General features: G+C 50.8%; 8 protein-coding genes across 8 annotated transcripts; 3 read left to right on the top strand and 5 right to left on the bottom strand.

Annotated features, from left to right (window-relative positions):
* Positions 1-1,654: 1,654 nt before the first annotated feature.
* GCG54_00005246 (uncharacterized protein) lies at positions 1,655-2,248 on the bottom strand (the record flags this gene model as incomplete). The annotated part of the gene is made up of 2 exons (XM_045405273.1): positions 1,655-1,683; positions 1,939-2,248. The coding sequence occupies 2 exons, from the start codon at positions 2,246-2,248 to the stop codon at positions 1,655-1,657; spliced, it is 339 nt and encodes a 112-aa protein (XP_045268864.1).
* A 1,855-nt stretch (positions 2,249-4,103) lies between these two features.
* GCG54_00005245 (uncharacterized protein) lies at positions 4,104-4,628 on the bottom strand (the record flags this gene model as incomplete). Its single annotated transcript, XM_045405272.1, has 1 exon — positions 4,104-4,628. One exon carries the CDS (start codon positions 4,626-4,628, stop codon positions 4,104-4,106), a length of 525 nt encoding a protein of 174 aa, XP_045268863.1.
* A 3,286-nt stretch (positions 4,629-7,914) lies between these two features.
* Positions 7,915-9,919, top strand: GCG54_00005244 (Carboxylesterase B; the record flags this gene model as incomplete). The annotated part of the gene is made up of 3 exons (XM_045405271.1): positions 7,915-8,329; positions 8,379-8,866; positions 8,930-9,919. 3 exons carry the CDS (start codon positions 7,915-7,917, stop codon positions 9,917-9,919), a joined length of 1,893 nt encoding a protein of 630 aa, XP_045268862.1.
* A 218-nt stretch (positions 9,920-10,137) lies between these two features.
* On the bottom strand, positions 10,138-11,207 carry GCG54_00005243 (Endo-1 4-beta-xylanase A; the record flags this gene model as incomplete). Its single annotated transcript, XM_045405270.1, has 5 exons — positions 10,138-10,248; positions 10,307-10,662; positions 10,742-10,763; positions 10,816-10,900; positions 10,957-11,207. 5 exons carry the CDS (start codon positions 11,205-11,207, stop codon positions 10,138-10,140), a joined length of 825 nt encoding a protein of 274 aa, XP_045268861.1.
* A 2,772-nt stretch (positions 11,208-13,979) lies between these two features.
* Positions 13,980-15,751, top strand: GCG54_00005242 (Myo-inositol transporter 1; the record flags this gene model as incomplete). The annotated part of the gene is made up of 4 exons (XM_045405269.1): positions 13,980-14,459; positions 14,520-14,993; positions 15,046-15,428; positions 15,481-15,751. 4 exons carry the CDS (start codon positions 13,980-13,982, stop codon positions 15,749-15,751), a joined length of 1,608 nt encoding a protein of 535 aa, XP_045268860.1.
* A 151-nt stretch (positions 15,752-15,902) lies between these two features.
* On the bottom strand, positions 15,903-17,607 carry GCG54_00005241 (Baeyer-Villiger monooxygenase; the record flags this gene model as incomplete). The annotated part of the gene is made up of 2 exons (XM_045405268.1): positions 15,903-15,994; positions 16,053-17,607. Coding segments are annotated over 2 exons (1,647 nt in total), but the record flags the coding sequence as incomplete, so codon positions are not given.
* Positions 17,608-21,375: 3,768 nt separating this feature from the next.
* Positions 21,376-22,869, bottom strand: GCG54_00005240 (Asperlicin C monooxygenase; the record flags this gene model as incomplete). The annotated part of the gene is made up of 4 exons (XM_045405267.1): positions 21,376-21,565; positions 21,622-22,104; positions 22,160-22,272; positions 22,357-22,869. Coding segments are annotated over 4 exons (1,299 nt in total), but the record flags the coding sequence as incomplete, so codon positions are not given.
* A 705-nt stretch (positions 22,870-23,574) lies between these two features.
* Positions 23,575-25,396, top strand: GCG54_00005239 (High-affinity glucose transporter RGT2; the record flags this gene model as incomplete). The annotated part of the gene is made up of 6 exons (XM_045405266.1): positions 23,575-23,715; positions 23,781-24,134; positions 24,185-24,566; positions 24,617-24,885; positions 24,939-25,208; positions 25,274-25,396. The coding sequence occupies 6 exons, from the start codon at positions 23,575-23,577 to the stop codon at positions 25,394-25,396; spliced, it is 1,539 nt and encodes a 512-aa protein (XP_045268857.1).
* Positions 25,397-25,649: the final 253 nt, after the last annotated feature.

Here is a 25,649-nt window from a genome sequence, read left to right as displayed (position 1 = left end):
CTGCCGCTGGGGATTTCCCCCTCCCTCTATCCCAAGTCAATCAAATGGCACATGGTTCCCTTTGGCAAAAGCAGTAAAGCCTCCGAGAAATGCTTGCTAGTTCCCATTGTGCCGTACCCACGAAGCAAGGGCCATGGGTGCCGACAAACGGACGACATGTCTTCGTTCCCGCATGTTCTGCGTGGACTTTCAGCTGCGAGTAACAGCGCGCCAATCAAGGCCGACGCGATTTTGGGCTCTCAGTGAATCCAGTCCATCCCCAAGCCGGTAATCCATGTCGCTGGGCCGGGAAACGAGGGGCGGCGGTGGGAACGCGATGGAAAATGTGGGAAAGATGCAAAAAGGCAAAAGAGCAAAAAACAACGTAGTCCCAATGCCAAGGCTGATGCCAAGGCTGAGACCCGTTGCCAAGTTTGCGCACCCGGATGGCCGCCATGGGTCGGCAGGAGGGCAGGTGCACGCGGGAAGTCGCGATGTCTCTCTTCTGGAGTCGCTCTTTCCCACACTCACAAGTGATGTGCTCAGCTGATTGGCTGCAGGAACGACCCGACGAGCCAGGATGCAGCAGCCGAGAATCCACATTAGCGGGCTGGCCAATGAGGAGAGCCACATCTACATCAAGAGTGAGGACCTTGATGGCTTCGTCCTGACCGCAACCGCCTTCAACCACTGTTCCTTCCTCTTCCTTCTTCCCATTCTTCCCCTCTGCTCAGGTCTTTTGTTGCGTTGTTTTCTGGCATCGACCTTGATGGCCTACAGATGCATGCCAAGAATACTAATAGGCAGGCGTTGTCCAGGAAAATTCAGACTGCTCCTCAATTCTCAGCTCACTGGTCGTCAACCAACACTGCCAAGACGAGCGGCGCACCCACCCGCCCGAATCCAACCTCGCGGTTCGCCATTTCCAACGCCTGATTGAGTTTCCGCATGAGGTTGCAGTATTCCTTCGTATCCTGCGAGAAATCGGGCGTGACACATCAGACATGTTGGCTGGTTTGGGGAAGCATCTGCTGATGACGAGTGAGACAGCTCTCCACATTTGCAGACCGACGAGCCAGCAGGGTGAGATTTACCTGGTGTACCTCGGCCTGCCTGTTGCAGGAAATTGCACCTGGGGCCTCGCCCAAGTTGTCTCCGTGATGTTGGATCTTCCTGTGAATATGTCATGAGAAGGGTCATGGCCACCACCCACTTGGACACGGGTATCTGCAAGCCTCAACCGGATGGCGTTCCCCGGAATGTACATCACGAACCTTCAGCAACGGTTGCCAGCAGTTTGTGCGCCATTGCAGCGTGTCACGATAGACTTCCCACCCGCCATGAGGTAAACCAAGTTGTCGGGTCGTGAAGCCCGTGTTCAAAGTGCGTGCGTTGAGCCTGTAGGGTCACCTTGCTCATATTACATGAGCCTGTTCACTACTAGCATCACATTTACCCGCAAGCAGGCTTTCAGCAAGTAGAGTCTCGTGGTGATTTCAATGATTCTCATTGATTCTATGGTACAATATTAACAGTCCCCATTCGGGGACAAAAAAGAAACGTAAAAACGCCAGAGGCGAGCAGAAGCAGAGGTTGATGATCCCCCATTTTTTGATATCCCGGTATGCCATGCCCAATGCCCCTCATTCCCAAATCATGTCCATGAGTCCCGTCATTAGGTGAATCCTCGTCTTTCATCATCGGCTTAGAAGGCCATGAGAGCAGCGGCAATGGCAGCAGCGCCGAATCCAACGCGGGCAGCGCCAGCAGGAACGTCAGTGGAGGAAGCCGCAGCACCGCTGGCGGACGTAGCGGAAGCTTCGCTACCGGAGGAGGCAGCGGTGGTGGTGGTGACCGTGGCGTTGCCAGAGGCGGCGGTACTGGCAGGGCCCTCGCAGTGCCCTATGTGAATGTTAGAATGGTTTTCAGAGATGATCAATGAACTCAGGAAAGACGAACAGTGGTCCGAGTGCGGAACGCATCCCACGGACTCCGTAGGTGAAGGAGCAAGAGAGCCGGTGCCGGAGGCGTGGTCGTGGTCGTGGTCGTGATCCTCGGTCGCGGTAGTGGTGGCAGCAACAGCGCTGGTCAACGTGGTGGCAGCGCCAGCGGCGCCGGTGGTGGAGCGGGCACCTTCGCAATGGTAGTGATCGACGTGAATTTCACAGCCATAACTCTCGGTGGGAGAGGGAGCAAGCGTATAGCTGCTGCTTTGAGCCATGGCGAAGGCAGAGAAGCCGAGGATAGCAAGGATCTGAGAAGTCTTCATTTTGAAGGTTTTGTGATTGTGAACTTCACGCTTGAGGTGTCTGGGGAAAACTTCGGGAGGATGGAGATCAACGAGTGGAAGGTGCCGCGGGTGAGCATGAAGAAATAAAATCTGAGGTGACAGTCGGTAGGCAGGATATATACCGAAGGTCGGCTCAGTGACGCGCCGAGCCAACAATGCGGAAAAAGCAGCAAGAGCGACAATCCAAGCAAACGGCAAGGGCTAGAAAGCTACCTTACGTCTTGGCAAGAGAAAACAGAATTACGCAGGTTCTCATTCACCGAATCCAAACGAACCACTCCTCCCATCTTTCAGCTCGCCAAGACATCGCAACGTGCTCACCCTCCACCGTGAACTTGGCAGACGCCAAAAGTGCCCTGTCCACCAACAATCGGAGAGGGAAACAAACTAGGCAAGAATAAACAAGGGCTCCCTCGCCTTGCCCCGCGGCCAGGTTCCGTTTGGTTCTGCGCGCCGCAAGCTGATCCATGCCGGGGGCTGGGTTGGGTGTTGCCCAGGCGCGAGAGGGCGGGCCGGGCCATCAAGGTCCTCAAGACAGGCTACATGTAGGCTCCCCCACCAACATTCACCACACCGGACCGTGTTCTGACATCCACGGATACGACCATCCGGGCATTGAAGGATCGGAGAAAAAGGCCGAATCATTGCATTTCGGAGGAATAACTGTATCGAGAAAGTGATTAAATGCCACCCGGTCGTCATGCTCTAACAGTTGAAAGTCATGGCATCTCTCAAGGTGAGTCGCCCGTGGCGGCATCTCCGTCTGACTACTCTCGCCCTACGCCCTATTCTCGTATCGAGAAGGCGGCAAAAGTGCCTCGTCAAAGTGGCGATCACTTGCCTCGAAACTTGGATTCACCTCCTCGGATGTTTCTCTTTTCGATTTGCCTGATCCGAAATAAAGAGAATCCCCTGACGGGCAACAAGAAGAACAGCATCAAAGGTATGATTTGTGGTCCATGGCAATCCTACCTTCGATTAGGCACAAGTGTATCGTAGATGACAGAGACGGAAACGCGGATGACCAGCCAGGAGACGACATGGCCGAAATTGATACACACGCAGGCGACGAATATGATAGGGAAACCAGACAAAAATCAACGAGTTTTGCTATCCCTACGGGTACTAATTTCAAGACGTTAGTGAGGATAGCAATGACAATAACAGCGACGACGACAACAACGGCAACGACAACAACGGCAACGACATCGACGACGACGACACCGACGACGATTATGATGACGCCGAAAGAAGTAAAGATGATGATATCTATTAAGGGACATACATATAGTAGCGTTAATAATAAGGAAGTATATCAAGAGGCAAGGAAAGCTCAAAACCAAGACCACATCTAGTCTGTTAGCTTGGAGGTAGTTTTCTGCGAGGTAAGGGGAAATCATTCCTTGCTCGAACGGTACAGCTCAGACTAGGACGTGACGGCGATGAGATGGCGAGTTAGGTCAGGACACAGACTTCAATCCAGCCCGGCAGATCGCTGAGAATCTAACGCCGTACAGCAAGCACTTACTTTGGTGACAGGTAAGAATGCCGTGCTTGCATACCCACGCATTGATGTCTTCCTTTCATTCGCATCAAAGCATCACAAGCACGGGTAAAGTTGTCAAATGCATGCGTTGTACACATTGAAAATGCAGTCTATCGAAACAAAATCTATCAAAAAGAGCAGAGGCTGTTGAAGCCTTATGACAACCCGGGTTTAAGCAAACAGTCGACACCTCCACGTGTATCCCACGACCCAGCACATCAAATATCTCCAGCCTTTTCGAACCCTCACCTCGACCGAGTTCCCCGCCCATCGCTCCATTCACGCCCTCTAAGGCTTGAAGATGTTGATAACATCATACAGACGGAAGCCCGGGAAGTAGTAGCGGTTGTCGTGCGCATACCGCCCATCAGGGACGCCCGCTCCTGATGTCATGTCCCGGAAGCCGAGCCTCAAATCGCCCGGGGCCGGGTTCGTCCCGTCAATGGTCCAGTAGAAGACCGTCTTCTCGATGGCAAGGTCAAAGAAAAAGTGCACGATGATGGCGATGCCGTTGATGGTAGCGCGGTAGCGGTTACCGGTGTCGGCGCCGAGCTTGATGTTGAGCGTGCGCTTCTGCAGGTCGCGGAGGACGAGGTCCTTGTCGGCGGAGCCGGATTGCTCTGCGAGGGTCTCGATGGCGTGGGCCTCGGTGACTTCCTTGCGCTCGACGAGGTTGGCGATGGCGGCGTCTGAGACTGGGGCGACAGAGTCTTTGACGAGCTCGATGGACTGTCCCGAGGGAGTGCTTGGGAGCGCGGCGGCCTGGGCGATAGCGGCCGCCTGGAGGACAACGGTGATGGTGGAGAAACGCATTTTGATGGTGGTAAGTGAGTGGTGGTGCAGGTATGCTTGGTTTCGGGGTAAATGAATGACTTAGAAGGTAACGAGAGACGATGTCAAAGAGTGAATTGGAAAGAATGACTGAAGTGAGAACAATGGGTGCTGTTGATACTAAGTCGTTGCTATTGAGTGAGCACATCTCGACCTTTATACACATTTGGCCTCGGAGAAGCCAGAACACCGAGACATCTTTTCTTCTGCCTGTATGGTCCGCGACGAGATCCTTCAACGCTGCCCAGTGCAAACGAGTCAACAAGTTCCCTTATCCGTGATATTCTGGGAAATTGAATCTTTCTTGTCGCCAGCCTCGTCCAACACAGGCCTCGTATCTCGGACTAGCCCCCTCTCAATGCACACAGATACGGTAAGGCTCAAGCTTTGCCGCGAGTCGGATCTTAAATGGCTCATTGCCGCGAATAGCTCTGATTTCAAAGTCGGCATCACCGAGAAATAAGCCGGGTAGGCATTTCACAGACCGATTTCTGATCTATGGAAACTTAAGCTTCCGCCGATGTGGGGGTTGACAAGGAAGGACGATCTTTTTCTCGACGACAAGCCTTGACCAGCAGCTAGCGCTAGTCTCGCAACTCGCCCCAATAAGGGTTTCGTGAAGCCGCTTATTCAAATTGGAGCGCTGACAGCAGCCTCTTGACATGACACGTTGGGTTGTGAATTAGACGCGAGGCAGTGATGCACGTGAGTTGCCGCTGCTAGCAGAGAACCCACCACTTGTGTCGTCTGGAGAGATGAGACCCCCGACACGGATGCCTCCGAGCCCGCTTCATTGAGTCCTAAGGGCTGTAAGTATTGCGCATTCATTCCTCGGTCCGATGTGCAACTGGGCAGTCAATTGCATCAAGTCGTATCAGTCGGTAAATGGGTCTACAAGCTTCAGACAGACTAAGTAGGTCAACAGGTGTAGGTATCCTTGAGGAGCAGCATGTTCATCATTGAGAAATACAGTAAAGGAATAGTCCATTCGGGGCCTTCAATGTGAGATCCACATTTGCAATAAGACGAGGTGTCTCATTCTGGGATGCCAAAGTAGTATTTGCGGAGTGACGGGATCCTGTGAGATGTGAAGCTAGAGCTAATCCTCTCAAATGTAGCGACCTAGACGCAGGTGACGTCGTGCTTGGTAATTTAGAAGTCATCCCAAGAAATCTAGCTTGAGACTGGTGTGGGACCTTTTACTCGCTACTCATTCACTAGATCACATAACGTGTCCAAATTTACAAGAGTAATGGATCCTTACCCGGGTAGGAGCCCTTTGGAGTAGCGAGTGGGAAAACGCAGGCAACCATTGTTTATAACATATCAAGAACCCATAAAAGGCACTTTTGCTGCCATCATTGTCTCCATCTTCCTCCTCGTCTTCATCTATGTCTTTGCCACTGCTACCGTCAACGTTACTACTGTCGTGGTCGATACTACGGGGTTTAGATAGCAAGACTCTTCAACGATATCACTCTATCAATATACTCTCATTAGCGTACCATTTGAGGGAGTAAAAGACTCAAATACTGATCGTAGTGGACTTATAAGCATTCGAAGTACTTTACAGACGAGTTAATAGTCAAACAAATATGGTTCTGAGGTTGATGAATGGAATTTTGAGAGTCGTGGCGGTATGTGGCTGGAAAGGTGGCGCAGTCCAGCAAATATGAAGCTTCGCCGGATCCGAGAGCGGCGGGGGTCTTTGTCCCCCCACTATGCGGATCATTCAGCACCGACATCCGCATGCGCCGCAAGCTAGGAGAACTTGCGCGGGGTCTGTTCAATCCCAATCGCATCTCGCTGCAACAATTAGACCGACCCAAAAGTAACAAATTTCATGAACGTCTTGACGGAAGGCTCGACCTGGAATCTTAGCTCAGACTCGACTCATCACCTATTTCTAGTTTACGTCATCATCTGAGCAGCCATCGAATACTGTGAGTTCAACACGGACCAGTGTCCGCGTCGCATGCTGATCGGACGCTCGTCACAGTCAGCAAAATGTCAAAACAGCGCTCTTGTGGCCCAGAGGGCGCAGGTAGTGGCGCTCCATCACAGCAGCCCGCAGAAAAACAGGCAGACCGCGCGACTGGCTCTGGGAGTGTGGGCGGTGAGACCAGCGACAACTTCTCATTTCGGGCTCAACCACAGCAACCATTTGAGAATATGGCACACGTCTCAGTCACACCCGAAGACATCAGAAATGTTCGAATGGCGAACCCGCAAGTTAGATCGTTGACGGATGACCAATTAAGAGCTTTCATAGTTCAGATCAAACAGCGCCAGTGGAATGCAATAAATCGGCAGCAATTGCAAAACCACGCAGAGAGAGACTGAAGTTGACATCCTTCGGCTAGCTTTTGATGTCAGGAACAGCAACTTACATTCTCTTTGGGATGGTCTTCAATCTTGTAACTCTCCATAGATATACTCAAACCCTCCCACTGCTCCTAACATCGTCTTCGCGATCAGGCACCACCGACATACCGCATTGGTTTCGTAGATGCACCCAGAACACGTGCACCCGGAAACTTACACATCCAATGATCGCTAGACTTTTTCTATCTGCAAGGATACCTTTTGCTATATGCGCCAACTGCTACCTAAAAGGAATTCACATTATTGTTGTTACTACTGGCATTCTTACTATAACTGTTGTTATTGTTGCCGTTATCGTCATTGTCTTCGTTATTATTACGACTATCTGACCATCACTATCCATTCAAATAGCAAAACTCAATTGGGATAGATTGCTGTGACAAGTAGCCGGTTTCCCAAATTTTGGTGAAGCGAAACGTTTTTGGTCATCAAAATCATTAGACAGACGCATAGGTGGGGGGCATCACGGAAAGACCTGGTCGTGTGAAGAGCCTGTGATGCAAGTGCGGGCTTCATTGAACATTACTCAATATCAGAATGTGAATTGCTTAGGTCTCATTGAATCAGACAGCAAAACACGAGGAGCTAATCACATTTTCCGTCTATCGTTGCTCTTCCATAAGAACTTGGCGAGACAATCCTAAACCAAAATCAGTCATCTTGCCATATCAGGACTAGACTGCTGCGACTTGATGACCAAGACTGTCATCCCACGTCACGGCATGATGAATCCCCGACGCGTCAAGGATCGTATCGCATCCTGCCAAAAGTTCCTCGCTTAATCTCAGGAATATTCGAAGTGCGATCAACATAAGATGATGGACTTCTTCCCCCAATTCGCCCGTACGAGCATCGAAATCGCCAACTCAACTGTCCTTTGACCATGGGGAAGCGACCGATTGAGCCTGTTGTCAACAAGGCTCGACCTCCACGTAGGCCAAAATGGTCAACTATTGCTCTTGCTTGCACATTGGGAGTCGCTGTTGTCTACATGGCCGGCCCCCCGTTTCTGCCTTGGGTGCCTGCACACAATGATGTGAGGGAAATCGCATCCAAACACATGGATAAGTCCAACAACAACACCTGTTTTGACTGGGAAGCGGTTTCACCATCACGAGATTTGGAATACGTTCCCTGCTACGGGAGGTTTCAATGCGCTAGGCTCCTTCTCCCAATGGACTGGACCGACGAAGAAGAAAACTGGCACAATCATGAAGTGGCCATCGCCATGATCAAACAGTCCGCTAATGTTTCCGTTCTGGACCCCCGATATGGTGGCGAGATCTTTCTCAACCCAGGTTCGTAATTGACTATTACGTTACTTTTTACCGGGTTAACAATTGTCAGGCGGCCCTGGAGTGCAGGGCGTAACCATGTTGACGGGCAGGCTCAACGATCACCTCGTTAACGCCATCAATGGTGAGGATCCCGACGGCAAGGTCTTTGACCTTGTCTCTTTCGACCCTCGAGGTGTCGGCTTTTCAACTCCCCGCATCTCGTGCTTCGACGATCTTGTAGCTCGGCAACTATGGCATCAACTCGGAACGGCGTATGGCGATGTATCAGGTCAGTCCTTTGATCTTCTGTGGGCTCGAGCGCGATCCCTGGAAAAGCTCTGCGATGCAGGGAATGCCAGCTCAGAAAAGGCTCTCTTCATGAGCACCGTCAGCACAGCCTTTGTGGCGCGTGATTTACTGGCAATGGTGGAAAAGAGTGGCGAAGCAAGAGAACAGAGAGCCCGAGAAGCTATGATCACACTTCACGGTGAAGACGAAGATTCAATGGTACCAGAGTCTCTTCAATACCAGCCAGGCAATGAGCTCTTGCAATATTGGGTAAGTTCGCTCACTGCTCAACTTCTCTATTTGGGTTGAAAGCGTTGTTTAATCGTCTCACAGGGCTTCAGTTACGGAACCTTCCTGGGTGGAACTTTCGCCAGCCTGTATCCAACACGAGTGGGGAGAATGATAGTAGATGGTTGTGGCGAATGGGAGGATGAGGCTTCCGGAGAGTTCCTGGGATTCCTGCTTGACACAGACAACGAATGGTCTGAGTTCTTCAGACTTTGCTATGCAGCAGGGCCTGATAAATGCGCGATCTACGATAAAGATGGTCCCAAAGCGATGCAGAAGTCTGTCGCAGAACTGTTGGAGACCCTGCAGACCGATCCAATACCTGTTTACGAGGACGGTATGCCTTTTCCGGATCTCTTTACCAGGGATATTTTGGTTCAAGGCATATTCGGGGCACTTTACCGACCGTATCGAGACAATACATGGGTCAAGCTGGCGGGGACACTCGCGGCACTCTTGAACAGTACTATCCCCTCCGGAGCGATCGACATGCTGCCGTCCCGCAAGTTCCATGTGTCAGTGGACGGGTGCAAGACCTCGGATTGTGTTACTGAAGGGATGAGTGAAGGCTTTTGGAGCGAAATCAATTACGGCATTTATTGCACCGACGGGCTCGACTTCCGCAACCTCTCCAAGTCGGAGATGGCTGCTTGGGTTGCTACCTTACAGCAACAAAGCCCGTTATTCGGCAATATGTTCGCCACTACTTCGAAGCTGCCTTGTGTTGGGTATCCGGCCCGACCGAAATGGCGCTTTGGGGGTCCCTTCGGCGGCAAGACAAAGACCCCAATGCTATTCATCGGTAACACCTTTGATCCCGTGGCACCACTTGAGGGCACTCGCAAGAACGTGGAACATTTCGAAGGAGCAAGATTGCTGCAGCAAGATTCAGTGGGTCATTGCTCTACAAATGCCCCAAGCAAATGCACCGTGTCTTATATTCGGAGGTACCTCGTTTCTGGCGAGTTACCCGAGGAAGGTACTATTTGTCCTGTAGACGGCTCTCCATTCGACGAGGACATACAGAGATATTGAGTCGCCGTTATTCATAACATTGGCTGTATCATGTTCTTCGGGTTATTGAATGGTTCGGTGTAATTGTAAACTATGTGCAAGAAGGCTAGATAGGAGAAGGGCCACTCGAGGCACACTGTGCACCCAATCAGGACGAAATCTCAGAAGCAAAGATATGTTCACAAGCAATGCCGTCCAGATTTTATCACTCGAGAGATACTAATTGGTCTCAAATGGCATCAGAGACACTGCGAGTACCACTGGTTCGAAGCGGTGCATGTCGATCCCGACTCGCAGCAGGTGGCCCCGGTCCAACCAGACCCGCCACACTGACTCCATTTGGCAGCGCACTGCAATCAACAGATATTAGCAACATGCCAATCATGAGAATATTACCAGAGGACTTACGCTTCCGCCACCGCCACTAGGTGGAGGGTTGCTGGTGGGAGGAGGGCTGGTGCTGCCGCCATCAGAGCCAACAGTGATTGACGCAGAGCCGCTGCTGAAATATCCCTCCGTTGCGACAATTTGGTAGTCATGGGTACCGAGATTCAATCCGACAGCAGCCCAGGCGTTGAAGTGAGTTCCGGTATTGACAGTGCCGCCGGTTCGCTTGCTCTGACGGACGGACCAGTACTGCTGAAAGGTCTTGGTGCCCTCGATGGACGGAGCGTTGGTTCGAGTGCTAACGTAGATGTCGTAGGTTCCGCCGTCGCTGGTGACGGAGCCCTTTCTTGTAGCACCGGAGGAGGGGTTGTAAGTTCCTGTAGCGCGGATTAGCGATGTTACCAGTGGGAGACTCGACGGAAGAGCCTATGCTGCAATTGGAAGATGGTTTCTTACCAAAGTTCTCGACGATGTAGTACTTCGACACGTTAGCGAACAAATCATAAGGCCCGTTATTTCAGGAATTTTACCTCAATCAAGGGGTTTCTTGTCCAGCCATAGACGGCGAGGTAACTGTTGCCGTTGGGGCTGTAGGTTCCTGAGTAGGTAATGGTCCTAAATGTTTGACGATGTCAGAACGGGTACTCTTTGCAAAGGTTAAGAAGATATACCTCGCACTGCCTGGGTTCCATCCCTTTCCACCGACGAAGTTTCCTCCAGTTTGCCAGACAACAGAGTACGAACCTCCGGCCCCATTGGTGTACGTCACTTGCGAGCCACCATCAGTCCACCAAGAGTAGTAGTATCCATTGTGCGTTCCGGTTGAGCTTGGTGTAGACTGACGCTTGATCAAATCTCCAGGGAGAGCAAAGACTCCAACAGCAGTGGTAAGAGCCACCAGGAGAGAGGAGAAAGAGACCATGTTGCAAAGTGCGCGTGGAAGTTGGCGTGGTTGAAAAATGTTTCGATGTTCTTGGGGGAGGGGGCTTCTCCCGTTTATATTTTGTTGACCTTATGTGAAAATGCCCTCACACTTGGCATTTTCCACGATGTTGTGGCGTCTGACAAGACCGCTTTCTTGTGACTTTCGGTGCTGCATGTAAAGCAGCTGCCTATGAGAGCAGGTGGAAGGAATATTGATGCGCCACTTCATTTGGTTATACTATTCTGTTGGCTGCAGCTGGAAGTTTGGTTTAAGGATGTGCTTGTTTGGGTTGCATTATTTAACCATTGTGACCATGAGTGTGCTTTGCATTCAGCCGGTACCTGGTCCTTGGCACGGAGCTGTTGTGGAGGCTGGTGCCAGTAATCTATCGATATGATCTATCTAAGGCCCTATTCTAAACAGGACGTAATTAGTTGCTTATATTTGGATTTCGCACCTTCGTTGTAATTTATCGTGATTTCGTTCACTCACGTTCAAATATCGTAATGTCAACATCAGTTTCGAAAACCTACAAATAACTGATGAGTATAACAGATTCTTACGAAGAAATCTTTGGTATACAGACGGCGTTCGACATCCGTCTGTCCGTGATCAATGTGGCTGGCAACGGCGGAGGTGAGCCGCCAAAAGAGATTCGGAGGTTCCATCCCGCATAAGACTACCGGCTTCTCCACAATTGGCCACACGTGTGAGAACCAAAAGTTTGGTTCACGCGATTTTAGCCGGCGGTAGAATGCATCGAAGGTGGTATTCTTGCCATCTCCTGATATTTTCCTTCGGGTTCGCGATTACCTTACACATGGTAAATACCCGGCCCGGGCCACGCGACCATATAATAACTTGCGTGGCGCTCTTGGCAATTTTTCTTCTTTTCGGATCCTGGCTAGGCTTTTTGGTATCTTCTCAGACTTTCCAGCGTATTTTCATTGCGAGGATTGCCAAGAAGGCTGCTTGAGCTGGCGCTATCAATTTAGATGGCAGCCGTACCTTAAAAGTGTCAGGCCCCGGTTAAGGTACTCAACAGTGATGCGTGCGTACCGACTTTCAGTGGATGGCCGGTTCCTTTGTAGCTCCAAACTGCCTCGAGGCACGTGTCAAGATGACACCGCCTTATCTTCCAAGATCGACGGAGCGCAGCCGGCCATTACGGGAGCAAAGGTGGGCCAAGCTCCGACCTGCAACCCGGAGCAGGCGCTGGTGGCCTATCATAACGCAAGGCATCATCAACAACCAGAGGGAGCTCAGCTTAACGCCTACACACAGTACTTCTGTGCATATGAATGCGATTCTCGAACAATGTGAATTAATAAGCCAGTAACATAGAGCAGTCCTTCTGACTTCCGAGTGATTCGGCAACAGGCAAGGGATTCCTTGCCTACGCTATATGTTGCTCAAAGGCCATCTCGCAGATACTTCTGTTTTCTCTCCCACATGCAAGTAGACATCCACACCACAACATGATAATAAGATCCACGCTAATCGGAGCTTTATGAATCACACAGTTCATGATCCAAACATTCTGCTCATGATTTACCCATGATCACATTAGACAATTCTGCTACCTATGCTCAATACCACGCTAGCTTACAAATACATGTATTTCATCGGCACTAGGTTTCCGATAATTGAAGACTCGAAAACTCTCGACAAGCGCCATTGAGGAGACTTGTACTTGGGATCGGGATTAGGTTTCCGATAAAGACTCGGATCTTCGTGACGAACGCCATCGAGGAGACCGAACCGTGGACATCAGCATCTTGCCTAGCTTTGCAAGATTCCAACCCATCTACTCTTATACAGGGAAGCCAAACCGTCTCGGTTGACAGGACACGGATATTTCCCTTCATCGGAAAACGAACTTCCAAAGCAGGTGAGAATCCCCGAAATGGCGCCTTATGACGAAAGTCGTCTGGGGGTTCTCTGTTTCACATCTACAGATGGCAATTGATTCCGGTAGCTGAGCTGAGGACCGGATTTTTCTTGCCTTCCCGGGTGCGTTTACTGATCGAATAATGTGAGACGCTGTCGGCTGGCCGTGTGTCGTGGTCTCTTTTGGGTAACTCGAGCGCGAGCGCAACTGGTCGTTCCGGAATTCATGCCTAACCTGGCCAAGGTAGGCAGTAAATGCGCGGCGCTAAGAGCAATGACTCGGGTCAACAGCCCGTAGAAGTTGCAGACTCAGTGGGGAAACGAACAAATGTGCCATTTCCCCAGATGAACCCCTGCTACTTTACCCCGCGATCACTTGCTTGATCTCCGCCCAACTTCCCCGGCTTACCCCCACGAATCCATTCTCACGTCTCCCGCACATCCACAGTTGGAGAAGGAACATCATGACGGTCCTGTCTATGTCCAGTCAGAACTCGCACTTTGTCTATCCGGTGGACCTGCCATGAACTTCAGGAGAGCCTCCTCAAGACTGTTGCTATATACTGGACCAATCATAAGCTTAGAGTATGTTCGGACTTGTCCATCAAGATTGCCGTCCGTCGGGCTTCTCCCCGCCCACTAGCGTTAGCTTGACATTGCGTACCTGCCCTGGTATTGACAAGATGAACCTTGCTGCCGAAGACTTGAATCTGAAAGACATGGGAACATGCCATCCGGTCGAACTACATAAGAAGCTCGGACATCTCACCCTCGTATCTGGAATTGCTTTTCACCAACCTCACAACACATTCAGTCCTTTTACACCACCCACTCTTACTTCCACCTCTTGTTTACACCAGCGATCATCAGCCGTTCAACATGGGTGTTGTCAACAAAGACGACGAAGCCCCCAGCCCAGGGGTCCAACACATCGAACAAGATGCTGCTGTCGCCGATGCCATCAAGGCTGTTGAGCATCGTGATCTTGAGCGTATTGAAGAGACTCAGCCTGGTGCTTTCGTTTGGCTCTGCGCCGCAGCAACTGCAATTGGTGGTATGCTCTTTGGTTATGACACTGGTGTGATCTCCGGAGTTCTGGTCGTTATCGGAACAGATCTGGGCGGGAAAGAGCTCACTCATTCCGAGAAAGAGCTTGTTACAGCATTAACTGCAGCTGGTGCTCTCTTAGGAGCTATCTTTGCCGGTCTCACGGCAGACAAGCTCGGCCGAAAACCCTCTATCTGGTTCGCCAGTGTTCTGTTTACGCTCGGAGCTGTAATTCAGTCAGCGTCTTTCTCTGTCGCCCAGATGGCCATAGGACGCCTTGTTATTGGTCTTGGGGTTGGCTCAGCATCTATGGTACGTCTAACTCCTATTATTCACTAGTAAAGCAAGCCATCTGACATCGGACCTATCCAGATCGTGCCACTATACATCGCCGAGATATCACCTGCAAGGTTCCGAGGCCGTATGATTTCAGTCGATATGATATTCCTCGGCAGCGGCTCGGTGCTTGCTTATGCGTTTGATGCCGCCTTCTATAAAACTCCTCATGGATGGCGATATATGATAGCAATCGGAGGTATTCCTTCTATCGTGCTAGGAATCCTCCTCTTCTGGTGCCCCGAATCTCCCCGTCAGTTGATGTTCCACGGAAAGCGAGAAGAGTGCGTCCGCGTTCTCCGAAGAATCTACCCCAACGGTACTGAAGACGAAGTTGCCGATAAGATTACTTCCATCGAACGTGGAGTCAATCAAGCGAAAGCCCTCAATGAGGAGATCTCTCTGCGGAAGTCTGTCACAAGCATTTTCACTATCCCAGCCAACTTGAGGGCAGCTATTTGCGCTTGCGGACTGATGCTTTTCCAACAATTTTGCGGTTTCAACACATTGGTTAGCATTCTACAGACCACATTAATGCATCAAGGAGCTAACAAGGCATTAGATGTACTACTCTAGTACCCTATTTCAGATCGTGGGCTTCTCAAACCCCATTGCGGTTGGCACCGTTGTAGCCGGAACGAACTGGATCTTCACCGTTCTATCTATCTTCCTTATCGATCGAGTCGGACGTCGCAGACTCCTGCTTTGGACAATGTGGGGAATGCCTGTTTGCCTAGCCATCGCAGCCATTGCTTTCCACTGGATTCCTCTGGATCTCAACACTCTGGAGCTCAAGACACAGGAAGTCGGCTGGCCAGCCATTCTGGTCTTGGTCTCAATGATCATGTTCGTGGCTTTTTACGCCGCTGGTTTGGGCTGTGTTCCTTGGCAGGCCAACGAATTCCTCCCCATGGAGGTCCGAGCCAGTGGCACCATGATGATCAAGTAAGCTTCCCAAGATAGACATGTATCAAAATATGCGCTGACGTCTGTGTAGCATTTTCAACTGGGGACCAAATATCATCGTCTCTTCAACATTTCTGTCTATGATGCGAGGCATGACACCGTCTGGCACCTTTGGGTTCTACGCTGGCCTGTCATTCCTCGGCTGGGTGTTTGTCATTTTCTGCTTCCCTGAAGCGGCCAACATGACCTTGGAGGAGATTCGTGTTGTCTTTGAGCATGGCTTCGGTGTCAGATATGCCGAGGAGTGGAGGAAGCAGAGGAAGCTGGACTTGCAGGCAAGAAGAGAGGAGGCCAACGTTTAGAAACGGTTAACAAATGTTTTATTCTCATCCATGTCAACGTCTCTTTCAAGATTCACTTACAACAAGAGACTGTCTCTATGAGATATCGCTATGGAATAATGAAAATGATGACGCAGAAGGAACCAGGATCCTAAGGCTCTATAGCTGCATTTTACTGGAGGTTGAAATCCGCAAGACCATTGGTTTGCGACTCAGTAATGTGTCGGGTGTACTCAACCAATCCGCCCAAGAAATTGAGCATTTCTGTTCATTCGTGTCAGCGTCTACTATTCTGGAACATTGATGTCGAGGAGTTGCTTACCTTTGGGCTTTCCGGGGATGTTGGTACCCATGTACTCAGACTGGGTCTGTGGCAAGAGGGTGGCGTCTCCAATGTTGTTCACAAGTCGCCTCCAAGCTTGTTCCGCCTCCTGACTAGGCTCAATGTAAGTCTTGCCACGCTCGCGCAAGCAAACCAAGGTATCACGAATCCATTTGCCCTGGAGCTCTGCACAGGTAGGCCCATTGCAGAAAGACGTAGGCCCCTGCGGCCCATAGATGAAGAAGGCGTTTGGAAATTCGGATGTCATCATCCCGAGGTGAGTGGTGGTGCCCTTGGCCCACTTCTCTTTCAAAGATTGCCCCTTCGCGCCCTTGATGTCGATGGCGAGAATGCCTCCAGTCACCGAGTCAAAACCAGTTGCCAGGATCAGGACGTCGAACTTGCGCAGCTCTCCATCAGCAGTGAAGACGCCGTCCGGAACAACCTCGGCGATGGGGTTTTCCTTGGTGTCAATCAGAGAGACGTTGTCGCGATTGTAGACCTCGTAGTATCGTTGCTCAAGAGTAGCTCGTTTGGTTCCAAAGTAATACGGTGGCTTTGCTGGCGCCAGCAGGTCTTGCATCTCTGGCTTGTGCACCCTCTCCAAAACCTTGCTGCGCCAGAACTCATACGCATGCTGGTTTGCCTCCTTGTTTCTGATGACATCTTGGTAGGTGCCGAGCCAAAATGAAAGTCCACCCTTGGCCCACATCTTCTCGAAGAATGCCTGCCGTTCTTCCGCCGTGACATCAGCACAGGTTGCGGGGTTGAACTCGAAGTCGAGGCCTGCGAAGGTTTTTTTGCGGAGATCGTAAAGAGCCTGATAGGTGTTCTTTTTCTGATCTTCTTCTGATAGGGGTGTTTGGCGCATCGGAAGAGCGTATGTAGGGCTGCGTTGGAAGACTGTCAGGTGTTCAACCTCAGGAGCGATCTCCTGAATGACCTGAAGTCCACTGGAGCCGTTGCCGACGATGCCAACTCGTTTTCCCTTGAAGTCAATGCCACCCTGAGGCCACTTCGAGGTGTGGCAGCATATGCCGGCGAACGAATCCAGCCCCTTGAACTCCGGAATGTTGGGCTTCGCCGCGAAACTGGTGCAAAGAATGAAGAATCGGGATCTGAACACAGTCTGGTCCTTGGTAATAATTGTCCACTGGTTCCCGCTTTGGTCGAACTCAGCATTGACGACGCGAGTATTGAATCGCACATCCTTCTTAAGATGGAGCTTGGATTCGACGTGGTTGAAGTAGTTGCGGATCTCATCCCGCCCTGGATACTTCTCGGACCAAGTCCAAGGTCTCCAGATTTCCTCTTCTGAGAACTCGTACAGAGGAACGGGCGTGTCGACACGAGCTCCGGCATAGCAATTCCAATACCAGACACCGCCTAGATCGGCCGCGTCATCAAGAACGAGCGTCTTGAGGCCGGCTTTGCGCAGCTGGTCAAGGGCGTAACATCCGGCAAAGCCAGCAACCACGATGATCGCGTCGTACTCGGGAGAAGGGAGAGAACCCATTGCGAGATTTCCCGGTTGGATTGGAAAAGAGAAGAAGAATTCTTAGTAATCGGTTGTCGTCTGTAAATCTAATGGGTTAAGACGAGGAAAAGAAGTTTACCGTTGGAGTCCTTATAGTACCTCGGTCAGCCCCTGATTCCTTCGCACGATCAGGCATCTCTATCATTAGTGTGATTTCGTACATCATAGGCTTCACAGCGATCCAACGGTTAACCAGCCCCTTCTCCTTGACTCCACGCCGTCGTGAATATGAATGCGTGTATACGGACGGACTATTTAGGTTTCGGGCATGGTTAATGGCGAAAATCAAGGATTAAAGCTTAAAAATGGTCGTCCAACCATGAAGAAAACAAGGACATGGCCCATTGTGGCGATGTCGATCTGCAGTATATTGACGGCGCTGCTGTTTTCTCGGTGCGATTTCTACTCAAAAATTGTGGCTCTATCATGGCTTCAAAAGAATGGCGGATGGAATGGGCGGCAGGCACTGCGCGGCATTTGGAAATTCGTCCGGATCAGGGGCAAATGCCCAAAGTCAGTCCGAGACCCAGTATCAGCCCATATGTAAGGGCCAATCATCGTTCTAAAGATCCACGACTGAGTGGATGCGAGCAGGGTGGCGACCTCTTTGAAGAATCTCACCAGTTCCATTTATATTCTGGTCCAGATGTCTTCAAATCTTCAGCTTTGGTTTTAATGACGTCAAAGGAGACTTTAAACTATTGGACGTGGTTTGCAAGATGGCAGGATGCTGATATAAATGTTGAAGCGTTCAGCCAATACCCCGATTTACGCTGTCTCAGGGGTGCAAAGAAGAGGCCCAATGCCTGTGCCCGTGTGACTGGCGCAGGGGATCGCCCCACGACGGGCCGGTGAAAACCCACCTGTCTACGTTTCGCGGAGTTGGACATGGCTGGGCTCTTGACTTCTATCATGAACCAGCCCGGCCTTCTGACTGTAGTCACCTCTATCATGACATTGAATCTTGGTGACCGTGAAGAGCCGGGGAATGCACCCACTGGCACCGCACATGAAGCCGAGCTATCGGATCTCAGCTGCAGATCTTGCAAAAGGTGTGGCCCCACCCTGCTATCGTGACTCAGGGAGCGTCCATGTGCTGATCAGGTCTGACTGGCCCACAGAAAGAAAGCCAAATGGTGAGTTGCCAAGCCGAAGACGACACGGGCTTGCATGTATTCTAATCGCATTTTGTAGCGACCGCTCTTTGCCTTGTTGCCTGCTTTGCGAAAAGACCTCTCGCGCATGCATCTATCCGGCTACGCGTCTTAAGCCGGGACCTAAACTAGGTAGGGTAGACCGTTCCAAAGTGCCTTTCTACCAAGAATTGACAAACGTGTATAAAGGCTCACGCAACCGCAAGCGCCAACGAACTTCCGACCAGGCCATCTACATTAGCCTGGGTACACCGGCCGTTCCCTGTCAAGGCACATCAACGGAGCAATTCAGCAACCCACCTGCAGTAGTTGAGTCGCAATGTTACGACCCTCCTGCCAAAGTTTGGGAGCACCAAAATGGCTTCTTGCTACCCCGATCCACGGGCCAAGACGAGAACATACGTCCCGGCTCCTCTCATGTTTCTGACACCAGATTCGTCCGTGCCATCAGCCTCTCTGCCCTAGTCCATCCTTCTCATGAAGCAAACGTGACACCTATTCCGAGGGGTCCCTCGCCGACAAGTGGCGGTTTCTTCGTTAGACTTGCGGAGACCCAGAACGTCCTCATGCAGGTCTGCGAATCACTTGGGTTATCGGTCGAGTCACTGCAACTGCTGTGCGTCATGTACATTGTCAACTGTTCGTTTAGGTTCCGGCTTGCTGACAATGCTCTTAGTACCAATCTGTATTTTGAAAATATGTCAGCGTTCTCTCTTTTTCATCAACCGTCTTTTGGGGGAAAGATTCAGGCCATCCCAAACACTCTTCATCTGAGTGCCTTGATGTCGGCGATGTTCTCCATTTCTGCACGCTTCGCTGATGTCGAGACTTTACCTCTCGCTGAAGCAAAGTGTACCTCATCTCACGCATATTTCCATGGCCTGGCCAGAAAACTCATCGATCAAGCTATTGAGGAGTGTGACGACGACCCACCACCAATCTGTGTTCTTCAAGCATTGATACTTTGCACTTTTTACGAACTCACGAGAGGCGTCCGTGGTCGTGCATGGCGGATGGTAGGCACATGTGTTCGGGTAGCATATGAACTCAGGCTCCATCTGGTTGACAGCATGGCACCAACGACCCCGCCGTCAACCACCGCAGACTTGAATCAGTGGTCAGCTATGGAAGAAAGACGACGCAGCTGGTGGGCCATCTGGGAAATGGATGTCTTCGCCTCAACAGTGCGCCGGTGCCCAACTGCCATTGGCCAGGATATCAACGAAACATATCTTCCTATACCCGATGATGTGTGGTTCAAGAATGCATATCAGTCAAGCTGTTTGCTTGACCCAAACCCAACGGAGAGGTCAAAAAAGCTGGCTTTGTCGGGTAATGATAGTAGCGCTGCATGGTTCATCACTATTAACTCCATCATGCGGAATGCGCAGGTATTAGCCCAAGGCAACCTACATAGTATACTTTCGGACCTTGCGCCGGGGGACGACTTTCACTCTCTCAAACGATACTTTCACGGATCCTTCCGTAGAAGACAGTCCGCTGAAGACACCCGACAGCTTTCTATGTTGCTGAAGGCTCTTCAGCAAACCGTTGCTGACTTACCGCAACGGCTTGCTTACAAGGGTACTCAACTCGGTTTTCGGTCTTCGACACCTTCATTCGTAAGCAACAACAACCAACCCGTTTCTGATAGAAAGTTGGATGCCGCGCAACATTCAATATTTCTCGCAATTCAGCTGGCACGATTCATGATTTACCATCACTATGCTTTCAGTGAAGTATTGCTTGGTACGATATTCTCGGAATCTGGCAGTTCTTCCCCAGCTTTAGGGTGGACTACTACACCTAGAGATCCAAAAGAGAGACTTTCTCACTCGGAAGGGCTACGCAACTGTCTCGAGGCATCGGATGACATTTGCGCCATCATCTGCCGCTCTTCCGATACACACGTCAAGTGGACAAGCCCATTCTTAGCCAGCACTGTGTGGCTAGCGGCGTCTCTACAGATCCTTCGCAAAGTTTTCGCTTCGTCAACCTGCGACGAAATGTCTGAGCAGAAAGTTGCGCTACTCCGCAAGACGTGCCAGAGTTACACAGACACTTGGGATACCCCGCAAAGTCTACTACAGAACCTAGACTCGCTGGAGCAACGGTTGATGCGAAAGAAATCGGAGATGGCTGCTATGGAAGCGCATGATACAGCGAGTTCTGCATCAGGACAGTGGACGCCTCAAATTGCATGCTTGCCATCTCATGAAAACACCTACGTTTCAACAATGAGACCTGGTTCCCATGAATTGCCTGCTCAACAGGGGACAGCGGGACTTGATATGCTGTCGACGTCATCTCTGGATGGTAACATTGACAGCCTGGCGTTCGCGAATGCCCCGTACGGCAACTTGGAAATCCCTAGCTTCAGCACGTCAGATGGCTTTAGTGGATTCTCTGAAGCTGATCAGGAGTTGAGCTTTTTCATATCATCATTGATTGGATAGAAATCACGTCTGGTACTTGAAATTTCTGCACACTTCTTCAGTCTATGGCACTAAATAAGTGATGATATATTGTATCTCCGACGCTCTGAAGTCAGTATTTGAGCGTAAATCCTCTGTTCAGACTTCTATCGTTCGCCCCCGTTGTCGTTAGTCAACATGTTGAATCTTGAGGGAATCTAGAGACCAGGCTTCAACAAACTTTCGAACGCCTCTTCTGCGTGCTTCTCTGCGTCGAACTCGAGGATCCAATCTTCTCTGGGCAGTGCAATACTCTGCGGGTTCTCTTTCACCTTATTCCAGTCCGTCTTGTGCCAAAGATCGCGGGTTGACAGTCCGGTTTGCTGCACTGCTTTCACACGCTCATACCTATTTTCTGCGTATCAGCTGATGATTAGCATTTTCGAAGTGGGTGCAGGACTTACCGCATCTCTTGATACGTCTTGAGAGCTGTCGAAATCTTGTCTTTGCCAGCTCGTCTCAAGCAAATGGCGATCGTCACACCGTCCTCCATTGCTTGCGTGGCTCCTTGGACACTCGTTGGAAGAAACGGATGCACTGCATCTCCGAGCAGTGCAATTCTGCCGCCGCTGCTGACCCAGTTCGGCAAGGCATCCCGATAGACCAGCTTCCAGTCAACCAGTGACGGCGTCTTCTCTACGATCACCTTGCAAAGCGGGTCCCAGCCTTCCAGCGCTTTGAATACATCCTCCAGCTTCCCAGGGAGCGACCACGACTCGTCAATATCGTACTCGTCTTTGTGAGTCAATACCCAAGAAGCGTCTTTACCGCCTTTGATGGTCGAGAACAGGAAGTGAGCGTCGGGTCCGATCCAACCGTTGAATGTGTCACCATTCTCGCAGAACTCCCTTGTTCGGGGGTCTGCGAGCAGGGCATCGGCAGAAAACCTAAGAGTTCAGATCAGCGTACTTGATCACTTGTCCCAAAAAGGTAATGTCTTACCATGCCCGCCATACCGCGTAGCCACTGCTTACGGGCTTTTCCTTGTGTTTAAGGACAAGCTCCCTCGCTTTAGACCGAACACCGTCGGCTGCAATCACTACATCGGCATCGATCTGGCCTATCAGTCAGCAAAGCAGATTCTTCATCCCAAATGCCACTTATTGATCACGTTGGAGTCGTAGATTCATCAAACGAACCTTTCTGCCGTCCTGAAGTTGAATACCAGCGCCGCCTTGACTTTCAAAGTAATCAACGACCGACTCTCCCAGATGAATGGGGATCTTCAACTCGTCACGCGCGTAATTGAAAACCACCTCATGAAGCTCGCCTCTGTGGCCATTCAGAACCGGCGCCTCGGGATCTGGAGGTGGTCTTCTCTGAGTCAAGACTACTTCTCCAGTATCCCACTTGTGGATCCTAAAGCCGTAGTCCTCGAGGTTAATGCTCAAAGGACGAAGTCTTGAGACAACATCGCCATTGGACCACCGATGAAAGATCCGACCGGCATTTGGGCCGAAGGAGATGATGTCTCCCAGTTGCTTCAGTTCCGGAAACGATTCGTAAATCACGACATCGTGGCCTTGCCGGTGGCACTCGATTGCAGCAGTCAAGCCACCGAAGCCAGCGCCGACGACAATCACTTTGATCCCGCTGCTGGGCCTTGGTGGGGTAGACATGATGAACGACTTTTGACTCCGAATCTGTGAGTAGGCTTAGCAAAGACGGGAACTTGATGCTCAAAAGCCCCAGGATTTCGAATACCTCTGGTCTTCAAGTATTATCGACATTCAGAGCAACCTCAGGTGATAGAAGGGAATTTGTCAGAAGCTTTGCCAACCGGAAAAGAAGAAAAGCATTTGCCGCGAAACACGATTTATCCCCAAACATCTGCCGTGGGGTCCCTTCTCGAGACGTTGCACCCCGCGTTTAACAATTTACCCCACATGAACCAGCCCTTTGCTCTGATAATGTCTTCCGGCCATTATTCGAACGGCTACCCGCGTCGTGGAGGCGCTCGCCTGCATTCATGGCACGCTCGTTGGCGCTTGCCAGCCAGTCACTCTGCCGTGCCACGTCTTGGGTGCGATGCAACATCATCACCTGTTCCCATGTTAGCTGCACTGATCCCTGCCTGTATTTGTCGGTTCTCCGCGTGGGTCTAAAGCCACCATGTTACCCTCCGCACTTTTGAAAGCTCTGAATAAGCACACGGGTCGACCCAGCGGAAGGTAAAATGTCAGAAAGGCCCGAAATACGACGCCAGGGGTCATGATAGCGGCAGTCTGCCATATTGGCGTTTTCTTAAGTAGTTCGACGCCCCGTGGAACAGACGTCTCCCCACATTCGGCTTCCAGAGTTCTCCTCGCCTTCTCCGTCTGAACTTTCTCTCTCCACATCTTGTTACTCCTACTGAAATGAGAGAACGCCGTCCCGATGGCATTCGTGCCAATTGGAGATGTTTCGTTGCTTGCGGAATGGTAGTGCTATCTCCATTCCAGTATGGAGTTGATTTTGGGATCATCGGTGGCTTACAGGCCATGCCTGGGTTTCTTCAGGTGTGTGTTTCGACCGTTGTTTACTACAGCGCTCGGTGAGTTGTTGACATGGTTTTGAATGATAGGTGTATGGCTACGAAGACCCTAAAACATCCATCGGATGGAACATCTCCACCACCAGGCAGCAGCTGATCTCCTCTCTAATGACCCTCGGCGCTTTCATCAGCTCCATGCTCGCAGGAGCAATCGCCTCAAAATTGAGTAGAAAGATGTGTCTGTGGCTATCGTGTGTGCTCTGTGTAGTGGCCAATGTCATTATGATGACGACAACGCACATCGGGGCGCTATACGTCGGTCGACTGCTCATCGGCTTGGGTAACGGTGGCTTCATGACGTTTTCGCAACTTTACATCCAAGAAACCAGCCCGGCAAAGTATCGAGGCCTATTCATGACTGGTTTTCAGTTCTGTGTCACCATTGTGAGCATCCTCCTTTCGTTGATGCCAGCACAGACTGATCGAGTTTGTAGGGAACTCTCCTCGGTACCATCATAGACTGGGCAACCGCTCAACGCCCCGACAAGTCGGCCTATCTGATACCCTTAGGAGTGGTATATGCTGTTCCCGTTGTCATCGCTGCAAGTCTCTTCTTCATCCCTGAGTCACCCCGATGGCTTATCATGAGAGATCGGATTGAAGAAGGGAGGAAGGCTCTGGTGTGGCTAAGACCTACCGGGGTTGATGTTGAGGACGAGGTGAACGAGATTCGAGGTGCAGTGCTTGAGGATTTTGAGACAAAGAAGTCGGTGACATTCTGGGACATGTTCAAAGACCCAATCGATAGGAGGCGGACCATCATCTCCATCTGCGCAGTATGCTTGCAAAGTGCCTCGGGTTCAATGTTCATCATTGGTAAGAGCCCGTCTGAGCACTCTCGTCGTCTGAAGACTAACAGACCCAAGCGTATAAGGCATATTTCTTCACTATCGCCAGGGTCGAGCACCCTTTCGCCATGACCAACGTTTTGTCGACATGTGGTCTTCTGGCAATCATCGCAAATGCCCTAGTCGTGGTGCGATACGGGCGCCGCCGGGTCTTCCTCCTAACTGGGCTTGTTCTATCCGGCTGCTTTCAGCTGATCATGGCAATTACCTTTGACAAACATCCGAACACAGTCTCGACTGGGAACCTGCTGGTCGCGATATCGTGCTTGTTCATGATAGCCTACAACGTAAGCTCCATGATGTTCTCCATGTCCATCATTACTGACATAACCTGCTGCAGGGGATGATTGCACCGTACTCCTGGATGGTCGCTGGTGAAGCTCCATCTCAACGCCTCCGGAGCTACACATTAGGAGTCGCATCAGCAGCCGGATACTTTCTCGCGTGGCTAATAACCTTCACTGCGCCGTACTTCATCAATCCCAGCGCTTTGAACTGGGGCCCGAGATATGGATATATCTGGTTCCCATCGTGCATCATCTCGGCTGTTTGGACGTACTTCTACATCCCAGAGCTCAAGGGAAGAACACTAGAGGAGATAAACCAGATGGTAAGAGCCTATTACTGCCAGCCACAAAAGGATTTTGTTTTTTACTAACCACCACGCTCTTCTAGTTCCATGCACGCTTGTCGGCCAGAAAGTTCCGTCAGTTCCAAAGCATCACCATATCACGGAAGACCAGCCAGTCCAAGGCGGACTTCGAAGGTATCAAAGTCGAAATGCTTGACAGAGCATGATCTGTGGAACGAAAGCTCGGCAGGCAATGGTGATTACAGAGCGACTAGCTCTATGTGGATGTTGCCAATTTTAAAGATTTCAGAACGCAGCGTCTGTCAATAGCCCGGTCAACCTGGAAATCCAAGTGAACTATGGTAGATCGTAGTGATTGAACAATCTCAGGAAACAGAAAATAGGAATTTCTAGTCATTGCTTCGGTCAATTTACTCTATGTTCTGATTATAGATGCGTCACAAGACCCCCTAGAGTACG

Source organism: Colletotrichum gloeosporioides, assembly GCF_011800055.1.
Source record: "Colletotrichum gloeosporioides strain Lc1 chromosome Unknown consensus_15, whole genome shotgun sequence".
NCBI lineage: Eukaryota > Fungi > Ascomycota > Sordariomycetes > Glomerellales > Glomerellaceae > Colletotrichum > Colletotrichum gloeosporioides.
This window is presented reverse-complemented; position numbering and strand designations above follow the sequence as displayed.